The 14455-nt window shown below is 43.8% G+C and overlaps 1 protein-coding gene across 1 annotated transcript in view; it reads right to left on the bottom strand.

Annotated features, from left to right (window-relative positions):
* Positions 1-6168: 6168 nt before the first annotated feature.
* The window catches only part of fut8b (fucosyltransferase 8b (alpha (1,6) fucosyltransferase)), a 70768-nt gene continuing 62481 nt past the window's right edge, over positions 6169-14455 (bottom strand). Inside the window, exons 10-12 of the mRNA XM_029425836.1 lie at positions 9519-9695; positions 9220-9370; positions 6169-7988 (exon numbers count right to left, since the gene is read on the bottom strand). Of these exons, the coding sequence (XP_029281696.1) occupies positions 7650-7988; positions 9220-9370; positions 9519-9695 (667 nt within the window). The 3' untranslated portion in view covers positions 6169-7649. The remainder of the gene's footprint in view (positions 7989-9219; positions 9371-9518; positions 9696-14455) is intronic.

Genomic DNA, 14455 nt, shown 5'->3' with positions numbered 1-14455 from the left:
CTCCTCAGTCTCCCGCTCCTGCCCCTTCGTGATGTACGCAGGCGGTTTTCTCAAATCCTGACTGGGAAGACAGATGGCTTTGAATAGGGGAGCCTAATGTAAAAGTGTGTGGAGTATGGCGGAGGGTGAGATAAGCAGCAGCCGGCCATTTCTCTCTGGCTGTGTTGGGGTACAGGGCCTTAAATCACCTGTTATCTCCTGCAGCCTCAGCCAGACGCTAATGGTCATCACAGCGGGCTGAACCCCGCAGGCAGCAGCGGGGGGAGGCGGGGCGGCGGCTGGAGCCGAGGACTCGCCTCTCTACAGCGGCTGCAGCAGGCGTCACACAGAGGCATAGTGGATGTTTCAGCAGCAACATTATTCTTTGTGCTGTACAGTAGAGCCGACGTCCCATCGACACAAAGCCCATTACGTTACAGTAAAGCGGGACATCACTATCCAGGCAGACGTGTAGTATCAAATACTGCACTTTAAAAAGGAATATTCAGGTTTCTTACAACTTGGGTTTTATGGTTATGATGACATTTTACTCACTTAACTAATTGCTGTGATACAGGAAGATGCAGATACAGCAGAAGTGCGAGTACAAAGTGCAACGAGGCAAGAAACACGAGACATTCTGACAAGCCCAGAGTTTAGCCTGATTATCTAAACCAGGCTCAACAGCGGTGGTGGCTAATTACAGTGAGTCATTGTTCACACAAGAAGATAAAGTTAGCAGGCGGGGGGGGTCTCATTAGTTTGCTTTTGAGATGAAAAACACCTTCACCAAACATGTAAGTTTTAGTTCAGGTGTGACATCTTTTTGTTTACCCTCCAAAACACACAGTTCTTAATATCAAGTTTACAGAAAGAGACAGAGAGAGGATGAGCATCAACATGAAACACAACACAAGTGTAACTCTTATTAGGTGTGTGTTTCACTGTGGTTGATCACCAGATGAGAGCACACAGGTTGACCTCACACAGATGCCATCTGCTTAAATGCCGACGACCTGTAGAGAAACATCTGTTTATTGTTGTTGCAGGTGTAACAGAGGGATGAGGAACAGTTCAGCACAGACAGACTGCACCAAGTTAATTCAGCAGAAATCATTTGTTTTAGTCCAGTGACCAGTAGCATGTGATCCACGGTCATGTACTGGTCAGTGTCCTGGGGATTGATAACCTCTTAGCTAACCACTTTATTTAATGATAAAACCAAACGTGAACAGACATTATTGCTCATGGCACAGGAGAAAACATTTGTGCACGTAATAGTAATGCAGTACAGATGGTGTGTAAACTGTAATGGATGTTTACTATGTACGCTTTGGGGAATCATTTCATAGTTTGCCTTCATTTTCTCTCCATAATAAGTTTGAACTTAGGCCCTGAAAATTTACTGTGTTTTCCCAAATAAGCGTTTTCACTTTGAGCAGTGTGGTCTAACATGAACACACTCTTTTCTGCCAAAAACATTAGAACTGTGATTTCTCTTCTCTTTCATGTGCTTTTCTCACTGGTTTGAAGAGGGCGGGGAATCAGTTGGTAGGTTGTTTGGTTACTGTCAATCAAAATCTGATCAAACCGCAGCGCACAGTCCTGATGAAGCAGATAATCTAAGTGTTTGACACTTAAATAAAAACAACAACTATGGAAGATTTTCTTATTTTGCTGAGTTTGTTCCTGGGCATCAACCTCTATAAGAACGACCAGATGTGCCACTCGTCGGCACGTATCCAAGAGGAAACCAAGACAATAGCTTTTAGCTTGAAGCACAAAGCGCTGTGTAAATCACTTTGAATTACCTCTGTGTATGAAATGTGCTATATGAATAAACTTACTTTACGTTAAGTGCAGTTAAATTTACATCAACTGATTCGACTAACACACACAAAACATGGCAGCAACAACATTTAACAAAAGTAGACTCCATCATAACTCAAAAGTCAAGTTTTCACCACATGAACAACATGCTAACATTATTAGCATAAGCCTATAGCATTTTCACTTGCATGAACTAACGGCCTTCTCCTGTACTTTGCAGCCCAACCAATGATTATTTATGAGTTTCAAATATTGTTTTTACAAACCGCAACAGAACAATCCGTACTCATTGTGCCATTACCTTTGATTTCTGCTTAGTCATGAATATTAAATATCATCAATGAAACACTTTAAAGCAAAAGGCTTCAGGGCTCAAAGACTCATTCTCAGATCTCATTACTGATAGGAATGACGGCCATAATTGTAAAAGAAAATAAGACTTTATAATAAACCACAATCATCCTTTAACACATCCTAATATGCTTTCACAATATTACATTCAGCGCCATCATTAGCATTCATTACTATGCACTATCATGACATCATAGTCACTGTGGTAATAACACACTTGGTCTTCATCAGGCTGGTAACACAAAGCGCTTTGTCTGTGTTACAACAAAGGAGTCTGCAGAGAGTCGAGTGACTGCGGCTCCATTATCTGTGTGACATCACAGAAGCTCTCGGGCCGGCTGCGTGTTCTTCATGAAACCGTCAACAACTCCACCAAACTGCCGTCGAGTGCGTTCTGTTGATAGTTCTGACTAAAATCAGCACACGACTCTCGACAGCGATACAAAACTCGCAGGATTATAGCAATGAGTAGAACCTTTAATGACTGCTGGTATCTTATTACATGAATATGAACATGTGTCCTTTAATACAAATAATCTAGGTAGGGTGAGCGCTTCTCACTATCAAAATAAAGCAGAAAGAATCTTTAAAAAATATATAATCTAGGCACAATGCGTGGCAAGGCGAGTGAAAGATTAAAAATATACAATCGCAGAAGTCTGGCAGTCGGACAACGTGATAAATCCTTGAAAACTTTATGTCCAAATGCACCGCGAGGGTCCAACAAATCACAAATAATCAGATTGTTTTGAGCGCGGACAGACCGACACCGGTGTAAAAGTTGAAGTGTTAAACCCGCTGTTAGAAGCAAATAAGAAAGAAAACACATTTCTTATTTCATTCATAAACATAGGTGAAGTGGAGTCAAATTGTTTTTTTGTAGAGTGTGAAGAGGTATCTGTTTTCCAAATAACAATAAAGTGTGTCAGCTCCCCCCCCATTATAAAAACTGATTTACTGTATTCACAGCAGGGATCACAGTTAAGTACAGTACGTGTGCCAAGCAAAATGCCTTTGTTCCTCTGAGTGATGATGTACTTCTCAGCGGCTTAAGTTTGCCTTGCTCTGTGCCAAGAATCAGGTTTATAGAATCAGATTTATAGCGAGTCGAGATAACAGGTGGGATTAAAAAATACAGAGCTAATAAAAGCCAATTGCGGAGTTGATTTAAGGTGAAGGGGGGGGGGGCGGCGATTCACACCCTACTATCCTCTTTGCCTGACAGTTTCTTGTTCCACTTTCTCCCCTCAGCTTTGATGTGGGCCAGGTACCGTAGGGCAGACTTCACTTGTTACTGCTGCGCCAACAGTACTGATTGGAGCCGGCCAGGACTAAAATAATCATTTCCATTTCCTCTCCCTTTTTCATGAGTCAGTCAGAATTAATTCAGCTGCCCTTTACAAGATTAGAATTCCACAAGGCGATGGCTACCCACTTATCTCTATATAATGTGAATTCCATCAGAGTTACACAGACACATTGAAATCTCCGTCCGTATTCTTGGAGCATTAAAAAAGGACAGCTGCTCAATTTCTCTCATTTGGCTTTGAGCAACATTCACAGGCTCATACAGTATGTATGGTACATCCCAAAAAAAAAAAAAAAAAAAGCGATTGGTCACTTTAAATGTTCACGCTGATTCCTCTTCGAAAGGTGATTACAGTGGAAGAGACGGGGGACAAAATGGAAAGTCTTCAATCTATGAAAAATGTTCAAATGCAGTCGATGCCTTTTTAAGTATCAGGCGTCAGCAGTTTGAGTTATTCAAATGAGAGTGTGTATCTTTCAAAGTTAGTGTTCGCAGTTACACCAGCTGCGTCGTGGCTTTATGTAACGTCATGAAACATCTGTACAGACATTCATGTTCCCCAGAAGACCAAACCTAATGAGCTTGGTGATCCTCCAGCAGCACCACGACGAGGCCGACATTTGTGATGATTCAGTGAAATATCTCAACTGTTGGATGGATTGCTATGAAATCTGCAACAGATGTTCAACGTTCACTAATTTAAATGAAATAAAACAAATGAATGACATTCCCATCAGCCTGCTAAACACCGGCATGTTCAAAGTGTCTTGTGTGTGGATGTTACTTTGCTAGCAGCTGCAGACTCTTCGAGTGAACCGTTTGTAGTCTTTACGTTGTGCAAAGTATAAATACAACGGCAAGACCTTCCCTCTCTCCGGCAGAAACAGGAACTGTCGTCACTTTTAGTAACCGTGGTTTCTTTTTGGGGAGCTGCAACCTAAGGCTAATGGAGAAAAATAAAACTCCCACTCTTCTTCGGTGGTATTTTACAGTCCCTGTAAATAGACAAGGTCATCTTTGATCCCACATAAACATGCAACCTTTAGGTTGTTAACACCTGTAGGACAATATTACATTTGTACGGCGCGTGTTCCATGACGGACACAAAACGGCGTCGCACGTGATCAACAAGGGCAGCTGGTTGAGTGAGCATCGATACAGACCCTGCCCATTGGTTTGGGATGGCACCTGATAAAAAGGTGGACCCTCCACACAAAAAGCTCAAACGGAGAGTTAGTGGGTCGGGAGAGGGTTTAGTGGGAGTTGTGTACTTGTTAGTACAGAATTCCTCCCACTGCAGCTCAGCAAGGACTCACTGTCGAGGGAAACAAAAGAAAAAAAGGACTGTGGGTGTTCCCCCCCCCCACATCTCTTACACTGGATTCACCTTAAGAGGGGATCTCTTCATGACGGAAGCAATCACTCTGTCTATGTACCAATAAGCATGAGAGTGTTGCTTTAAGACAAATAAATAAAATGTAACCTGTTGACACACGATGAGTTTGGAAACGGATGAGGCGCTCCGAAGGGACGGGTTCCCTTCCAACACACACACACACACAACGTCACGTGGGAGACCTGCGACTGGCCTCACTCTGCTCTCAAAAAACAATTAGACGACAAACACAGAGAAGGAAACCCGGCTGCTCAAAAACTTAAATGCCCTCTATCAGAAGCGGAGTCCAATTAAGAGAATAATTAACTGAACTAACGTCTCTCTTAAGCGACTGTTACAGGCCACTGTGACAGCAAAGATTGCATTTTAATTAAAGTGCCCTCCAGTAAGCGTGTGAGTTTGTAAAGCCCACCAGGGACTCTTTCCCAGTGAAGAAAGATGTTCAATGAACTGCCGTACGCTGCGTGTGCATTGTGAACGCTTTGTCAACATGGGCTAAATTGGTTGCGAATTATTGTCAGGCACGGGAGGGGGGGGGGGGGGGACGACGACGACGACGATGACTGTGTGTCTCCCTCGCACACACACACAGACACACAAGCTCATCTCCGCTTCCAGTGCTGCAGCTTTCCTTATGGGTGTCCAATGAAGCGTGCAGTTCAGCGTTGAAATTAAGGAGGGATTTGTAATGAAACTCCCAGAGCCCCCCTCAGTAAGAAAGTAACAAGACAGGCCCGTAAATAAGACGCAGAGAACGAGATCATAAACGATCGGGACACCAGACTGGAGCAGGAAGTGTACGGGTGCATTTTGGGTCCACGGGGGAGAAACGTCACATGGAATATTTAAATGAAGGACGCTGATGTCTCCCCGTTGAAGGTACTGATCTCCGTCTTCGGTTTGAAACGTAAATCAAAGACAGATTTAATATTTTTAGCTCCGTAATGATTCACACTCCTGCTGAATGATTGATAAAACAAACCGCTGGTACTTTTGAAGGTAGGAGTTTGTAGCTCTAATCCCAAAATGCCAAAATGATATCAATTTTTAGAAGCAGGGTCCTCGTTTTAATGGAGATATCAAAAGATGAACTTCAGGTAATGACTTTTACTCTTCAAACGTAGACGAGGACCCTTCAGGAAATGAACTCCACGTCAAATATAGAGAAAGCCTTGATTTGGAACGTGTGTAATGCAGAAGCGCGTTCAGCCTGATTGAACGAGCAGGTGTCGCCGGTTCAGACGTGGAGGAGCAGATGAGGAACAGAATCAGACCGAAAGAAAAAGAAAAAAAACCCCCGCCATGTTGGTTTCTCAAGTTTATTCGATCTGTGGTTATCAAAGACAATGCCCAAGAACATAAGTTATGAAAAAAAAAAGCCTTCATGATGAGGGAGGGGGGGACTGAGTTTGATATGACGTAGCATTATCATTTTTAAACATAGGCATATTTTTCCTCATTTATTTTAAAACAGCAATGTTAAAAGTAAAAAAAAAACAAAAAACAAACAGATGGACAGAAGAGAGCAGAGATGCCGAAAAGGACATTATCTCAGTGGAGTGCTTCTTTTGGTGAGCCTCGGGACGGCTCCTGTGTGTGTGTGTGTGTGTGTGTGTGTGTCACCATGAGTTCCCCCCGCACTCCACATAATCTTACCATTGTTCACTAGAGGTCACCAGCGGAGTGACTAGAGTTCACCATTGTTCCAAGTGCTTTGGGGAGATGGGGGGGGGGGGGGGGGACAGTCCCCACTGTCACTGCCAGTCCCTCGCTGGCCACACAAACACTACTCAGTCAGGAGGAAAGCCAGAAATAAAAACACACTGCTCACCATTAATCAGGCACCAGGTCGTGACATGGCCCCTTAGACTTAAACAGCACACACAGGCACACTTGATCACGCACGCACGCACCCATCCACACACACACACACACACACACACACACACACACACACACTGTACAGTATACAATGCACAAGCCCCATTCGCACGAAATTAAGACCGTTTAAAAACACTCGATAAAAGCACAATATGGTATTTTAAAATTAATTGCACATGTAGAGACAAAATGGCGAAAGCACAGTGACGGGAGCAGGGGGAGGGGGTCGATGGGGGGGGCAGCGGTGAACATGGCAAGAAGAGGATACAGTACATTCAGTAAACAAAAAAACAAAAACAGGAGAAAAAAATGAAAAAAGAGGCAAGATTAGAATCAGAACCACTGAAAGGAATTAAATAAAAATCAAAAAAGACTTTTTTTTCCAGTTTGTCATCTTTTTTTTCAGTCAGTTATTCAAAGCTCTCTCTGGGGTGCGAGTCTTACAGTAGTCCCAGTCTCGTCTGGGGAGAGCGAGCTCGGTCAGTTGTGAAGATTTTAATTGTTTTCTTGCTTTACTTAAAATCAATGTTCACGTCTACATCTCTACAGACCCGACGCCAGAGCATCGGGCAGGGGGAGTAGTGGTAGGGTGCAAGTCTTCCATAACCTGACATATGCACAGGCATTTACACAAGTGCGCACGCACACACGTTCGCGCGCACACACACACACACACACACGCACACACGCACGCACGCACGCACACTCACACGCTCTCACATAAACACACAGAGTGCATTCTCATTCCCATCACCCCTGGGTACAGGCTTCTTCTTTTCTTCGCAGCTTAGCGCACTAAGTACGCCTCTCTATTCTGTACAAAAGCAGCCTCCTTCCCTGGAATCGGAGTCTGCGTGTTTCTCCTCACGCCTTCTCTTCTTTTATTTTTTTTCATTTCTTCTTTTACTTATTTTGAGAGTTGAGCAGTTTGTCTGCCTCGGGGTACGTCGGGTACTTCACGGTCTCGATTTTCTCTTTGACCTTGTAGGAAGGGTAGAGGCCAGTGCGGCCTAGTTTGCGATTGATGCCTTTGGAGTATCCGTCCCAGTGGTTGCCGGCCACGCCGATCACGTCTCCGGGCTCAAGGGGAATGTCCTCGTTGTTGCGCGGCTGGTGGGGGTAGATGGCGATCTGGTTGTGGGCGTTCTGACCTCCAAAGTAGTAGATGTCGTCCAGGGAATAGAAGAAGGAGGAAGCGTCTGGATGCAGCGTCTGCATGATCTCATAGGCCACGCGGCAGACCTGAGACACAAAATGGAAACGGGGATTATTTTCTCAGCACATGCATGTAGTCTTGATAGCAAAGCTGTGGAGGCAAGAGATCACGCTGGTAGAGGGACAAAAGGATTCCTCACTTTGCATTTCAGCTCTGGTAAAAAGGGGGGATAAAACGTGCTAAGCAACTCCTTCCAGATCCTTGAAGCGGACTATCAAACCCAGAGTGTGAATGGGAAATATGCAGCGCGCATTTAATTTTTTTAGGCTTGGCAGGAAGCCCGTCCACTCTCTATAAAACAGCACTTTAAGAGCCCAGATGATCAGAATAATGGATGACAAATGCTATTGTAAAGTCGAGGCCGTGATAAGTGAATCATGCGAGTGAAAATGGGACAATGAGGTTGCTGACAATCACATGTGATCATCAAAAAAGGTTTCGCTTTGCTTTGTGTGAAACACAACATTTTAACACAAAACATTTTGTTTTGTTTCCTAAACGTCTGTTCATAATAATAATAATTAAAATAATAATAAAACATTAAATCAAGGCATTTTCAGCTCCGTTTTCATGACCTGACAGTAAGCGGGGATGTTTGGTAATGTGAGAAAAGGTCGTCGCGCTTGAGTCACGTGATAACAACTGAAACATCTCCATGACAACCGAATGAAGGTCATGAGATGTGCCCGAAAGGTCCGGAAAGTGGACGTTGTGTTAAAAGTCTTTTTTTGTAAATTAATTTAAAGTAGAATTGAAGTTTTTCTTATCCTACTGTATTAAGTATATATATATATATATATATATATATATATATATTATATATTATATAATTATTATATTTTATGAAAAAACAGCCCAAAGACTAACAACTGTATGATTAGAGAAAGGCTGTCATCTCAGAAACTACAAGGAGCACAATCACGGATTTTTTATTTATGAACTCAGAACAAGCTGAATATCAAAGACATGCACACACATTCAGTGAAAACAGATTTCATATGGGAGACATTTAATAAACACAATGGCAGTTCTTCCTTTATTTTTCATTATTATCCTGACTTTGACTTCCTACTGATGAAAGTGTGATCCAAACATGTCGCACCAGATTTTAGACCAATCAGAACAAAGGTTATGACCTTTGTCCTCATCATACTAAATATAGTCTTTGGGCATAAATGGGTTACCAACACTATGCCGTACAAATGCATTTGTTTTTCCCGATATAATGCCGTCTCTAAACGTGGACAGTGGGCTGACCTGTGAGGAGAAGGTGCAGACCAGGAAGTCGGTCTGAGACAAGAAGTAGATGTCCAGGATGACTCCTCTCAGTGAGTTCTCAGTGTAGCGGTTGTGAAGGCCCGCCGACCACGAGATGGAGTTATCGCTGATGAACTCATAGTCTGGGTACCTGGTCAGTCACATGACGAGAGAAGGTCAAATGAATAAGGTTAGACACAGAAAAACATACTCTCGCATACTCATCGGACAGACTCATAATGGACATTAACACACACACACACACACACACACACACACACACACTCCTGGACACTGACTTGGTCTTGGCTTCCTGCAGCAGGGAGGGATCGTCAGTTGCCAGGTAAACTCGTTTCTTGTCGATGTGGACGCGTCTGGCCAGATGTTGGAACTGCTCCTCCACGTGCAGCATGTACTCCTCTATGGGGTGGAAAGCCGCCTCCGTCCCCACTTTATCCGTCCTCCTCACATGGACTCTACAGACAGACAGGGACAACAGACAAGGTTACATAACTCGTATTACAGCTGCTGTAAATGAGAAGCGTCGCTTTATTTATTGGTGTTTGAGTTTAGTACATCTGCACTCTGAGCTAGGAGGGAGTATGAACACATTTATTTATGGCGGTCACCCTCACAATTACCCATGTGATGTAATGCAACTGTTGACTTATAATGAACAGTCATGAAGTGCAAGACATCAAACTGTGACAAGTCTGCGTTGGCGAGCTGAGCTGTAAAACCTTCACAAATTATTTTTCACTTTTGTTATCATTGAGAGATGGCTTTTGGCATTGGCAGAGGTACACGCTCCGTGTGCCCTTCTAGTCTAGTGCGAGAGGAAAGAGCACAGCTTGTAAGCGGAACAAAAAACCATCGACGAGAACGGAAACATTTCTGCTCCCGGCGCGGTCGCATCCCTCAAACCGACGGACGCTGAAACACCATTTTGTTCCGTCCAGAATTGAATTACGAAACGAACCAGACACATCTGCACATAGTTCAACCTGGGAGCTGCCTACTGACCGAGGAGCAGCTTCACCGCAACATCAGGGGTCAAGAGGCTTTGCTGGAGAATATTAGTCTTTCACTATTCCCCCCCCCCACCCTCCGCCCAGTTGCTTTAGGGATTCCAACAGCTTATCTAACCTCAAGGCTGCCTCTCTTGTGAGAGGGAGGTAGAGGAAGGAGTCTTCGGTGAAATAAACCGGCTGTATCTCGTTTCTACCACTGGCCAGTCATCAATCAGTGACTCGGGGATGGCCGCTGCAGAAAGGGACGCTTTCTTTACGTGGAAATGAAACCCAAAGAATGGAGTGAGAACAGGTGAGTGAGGTGGCGGCGGGGGTGACGGAGCCTTTCATTCGGTGTCTCTCCGATGGGACAGAGGTCTCGACTCTAAGCTTCTCCCCTACTCCCTCACATCTTTCATGTCTTCTGTTTTTTTTTTGTTCCCGTGAACTCTGTCTTTGTCTCGCCCCTTTTCTCTCTCCGTCAGAGCAGCAGAGGCCACACTGAGAGATTGCTTAGCTCCCCCACCACCCCCCCCCAGGACTCTCCCACACTGCCGCCACAATAATTCAATTCATTTCTCTCCACTCATACAGCACCGGCAAGGCAGAGCAATCCTCACGGTGGGCGTAAAATCATACATTAGAGACATCAAACACACCCACACTAGACACAGCGAGCGCCGATTCTGCTAGATTACGACAATAACATATAGACCGAATAAATGATTTGTTTGACAATGACCTCTGGATGCCTGTCAGCTGCCAGAGAAGAAGAACATTACCATTGTTCATCTGTGCTCGCTGTTGAATACCTGCTTATGCAACACACACACACACTCTGACATCAAAGCATGTCAACGTTGTTCTTAAGATTCACCTTCAGCGTTCATAATTATAGAAGGACAGGAAGAAGGCAATGTAAAGTGTGTTATTAAAGGAGAGAAGTGAACTACATGTTTTTAAACTAGGATTTTAACTGCACTTTGCAGCACCTTGCTGTTAGTTAAACTACATTGTATGTGAAAGGGATTGCCCGTAAAGATGAAGAATTACAATCTCTTGTTCTGCAGTTCCCCTCATCAACTTTCAGCTCATCATTTACATTTTACGGCCCTAAACTTTATTGTTTTAGTACTATATGTTACGTCGTTGTTTTAAACTTTAAAAAGGTCAATGTTGCGTTTACAGCTTGTCGTTTCCGCAATTAATTAGTTAATTAACGGAACAATACAACACTCATCATTTATCGATTTTGCTCAAATGGTACCTGGATATTTTGGTAAAATCGGTTTAAATGCATTTTTAATCTATGCGAGTGAGTAAATGAAATTGTGAAAATGCAAATGAGTTGCTCATTGTGTGCAGGTGCTTTAAGAGAGGGGGAAAAAAAGCGTTTCAGCTATAAATTGTATTCTTAAAACCTTTTTTATTATTATTATTATTATAAAATATTTCTTTACTATAATATATTCTTTTATTATCGATTCTTCAAAATGAATTTGATTTGTGTTTTACTGCAAAAATTCAGGGGAAAAAAACCACAATTTATCATAAGCCTTATTCATATATAGGCCTGAAAAAATCCGTCTCTTGGTAACCGAAATGCCAAGGCGATAAGGCGACTCTGGCATCTGCATTATAAGCAGTAACCAAACCCTAATCCTCGGTCTCTGACTGGCCTCACTACCATTAGGACGCATTAAATGCTGGCAGGACGGAGCTGCATTTAGTCGGTGGCTTCCAGCCTTCCTGCAGCTCGAGTCCTGAGGGAGCAGCAGGGGGAGAGTGGTGGTGGTGACTGAGCTGGTGGGGGTCAGCTGGCGGTTGTTGGGTGCTCTGGGGACTCTTGGTACTTCTCTCCATCCACCCCTGCATCCGACACTGCTGCCGCCACCCTCTTGCCTTTTCCTCGCACTGAAACTATAGATCTCTTTCAGCCCCACTTTTACATCTCACATTAACCTCCCTGACTTTTCCAAACACACACACACACACACACACACACACACACACACACATATCGCCTTCCTCCACAGCGCTGACAGAAGCGCATAGGCACTTTGTTGCAACATCAGTGCAGAGTGGAGTGGATATATCAAGAGCTGAGAAGGGACGTGTGGGAGGGGGGGAGGATGGGGGGAGAAAAAAAAAGGATGAAAACTTTGTTCTACCCAGCACATCATTTCAATAAGCCTTTCCCCGGTGATATGGAGGGAGAAAAGGGAGGGATGTATAAGTGTATGGAGGGGGAAACACAAAGAACAGTGATGGAGATGTGTGTAAAACTATGAGAGCAAGAGAATTGTGGGTAGGGCTGTGCGCCTGGGGAACGTGAGGGAGAGGTGACTGTGAAATGTAAAATTTTAGAAAAATCTTGAAGCAGGGATGAACAAATGAAGACAGAGCAACGATCACAAATGAGAGGATGTGAGAGGATGGGGAGATTGAAAAATTTGAGATGAGTCACGGGAAAAAAAAAGAAGGGGGGGGGGGGGGGGGGGGGGGGGGGGGGGGGAGTCAAAGAGTGCTGGGAGACAGAGACAGCAGCTGCTGTGGTGATAAAACCAAAGAGAAGAGCATCTGAGAGAGAGCAAGAGAGAGAGAGAGAGAGAGAGAGAGAGAGAGAGAGAGAGAGAGAGAGAGAGCGAGAGAGAGAGAGAGCGAGAGAGAGAGCGAGAGAGAGAGAGAGAGAGAGCGAGAGAGCGCGAGAGAGTGTGACAAGAGGGAGTGAGAACGAAGCCGAGCAGGACGGAAAAAGTGAGGAAGAACGACGATGATTGTTTGAAGCAAAACGTAAAAGAGGAGTTATGAAGGGCGAGACGCTGGCGTAGAGTCTATGAACATATGGATGCGAGAGGTATGAAGGCGATGACACACTTAAACCAGGCTGACGTGACAGACTATTAGAAATATTACTCTTAGCGTTTGCTTTAAACTACTTCCTTTACTCGCCGGGTGGAATCAGCCTCAAGGGACGGTGCAGAAACTTTAAACAATCTCAGCAAAGTACTTCAAAGTAATTATATATACTTTCCCCCTGACTGACAGCTTACGTGCATTGTCCTAATATGGTAAATCCCTTCAATCTGCACGACCAAGTGGGTTAAAACAAGTGCGGAGAATCATTTGCAAAGTCCTCTTTGATCAGGTGTGAAGTGCTGCTCAAAGACGGGTGGAGTTATTTATGAGTTGAGAGGCAGGCAGGCGGACAGAACATGACTGCTCGTTGACTGACGGAAACATAGACGAGTAAATAAACAGCTAAAAGCTGCTATTAAAAAAGGGGCTTACAGTATGCAGTAAACACTGGACCATAAGAAGTATTTATTTTCAAGCTGTGAGAACAGAATATCTGGAGACGCAATACTAAAGTATTCACGATCAAAAGGCAGAAATCAGACGTGATAATGTCATGTTTGGGACGGTTGGTATCGTCTCATCCGACCCATTTAAGCAAAGTTTCATGGACAGTAATATCAAGGTGGTGTACGGAGATATCAGGGTACTGAGGTGACCTTCCTGTTTGCACTGAGGAAGTTCCCTTGTGCCGTCATGAACAGAAGGATCTACTGATGGCAAACATTGGATGTATGGACATGTGTGCATTCATGTTCCCTAGATGTTCCCCAGAGGTTCCCCAGAGGATGAAGTCCACTGAGTCACTGAATCCCTTAAACTTAATGTAGCTCCATCATCAGGTCAAAAGGTTAGTTTGTCCAATACTTTGGTTTATGATGAAATACCAGAACAACTAATGACATTCCCATCGGCCTCAGCTTGTACTTTGTGTTCAGCGCTAATGTTAGCATGCTTGACATTAGCATGTAGCTCAAAGCACCGCTGCGCTAAGACAAAAAGCAACAACGCATTAGTCTGCCTTCAACACGTTTCCACTTCTCTCCATGCCCATGCAGTTTCTTTGAGACTATTTTCAGCGGACGATTAATACGACAGTGTGGCTCATTTATGCCTTTTTTTAATAGTTTGTGGACAACAGTGGAGCTCTTTGGTACAGATGAACAAAACAAGACAATACTTTGCCTGTTAGGATTTATTCATTGTTGCTTTTGGTATTTTCATGGGATTTGTTGACAATAAGAAATATATAGAATATGGCAGCCTTATGCTTTGATCAACAAAGACCATTGAAGATGAATTAATGGCGATTAATTTTTAATGCGGTCATTAACTGTTTAACAAGCTCCTCATTTCTTGTCTTGTTCGGC

The sequence above is a fragment of the Cottoperca gobio genome, chromosome 24, assembly GCF_900634415.1.
Source record: "Cottoperca gobio chromosome 24, fCotGob3.1, whole genome shotgun sequence".
Taxonomy (NCBI): Eukaryota; Metazoa; Chordata; class Actinopteri; order Perciformes; family Bovichtidae; genus Cottoperca; species Cottoperca gobio.
Note: the sequence above shows the minus strand (reverse complement) of the source record. Positions and strands in the feature narration are given on the sequence as shown.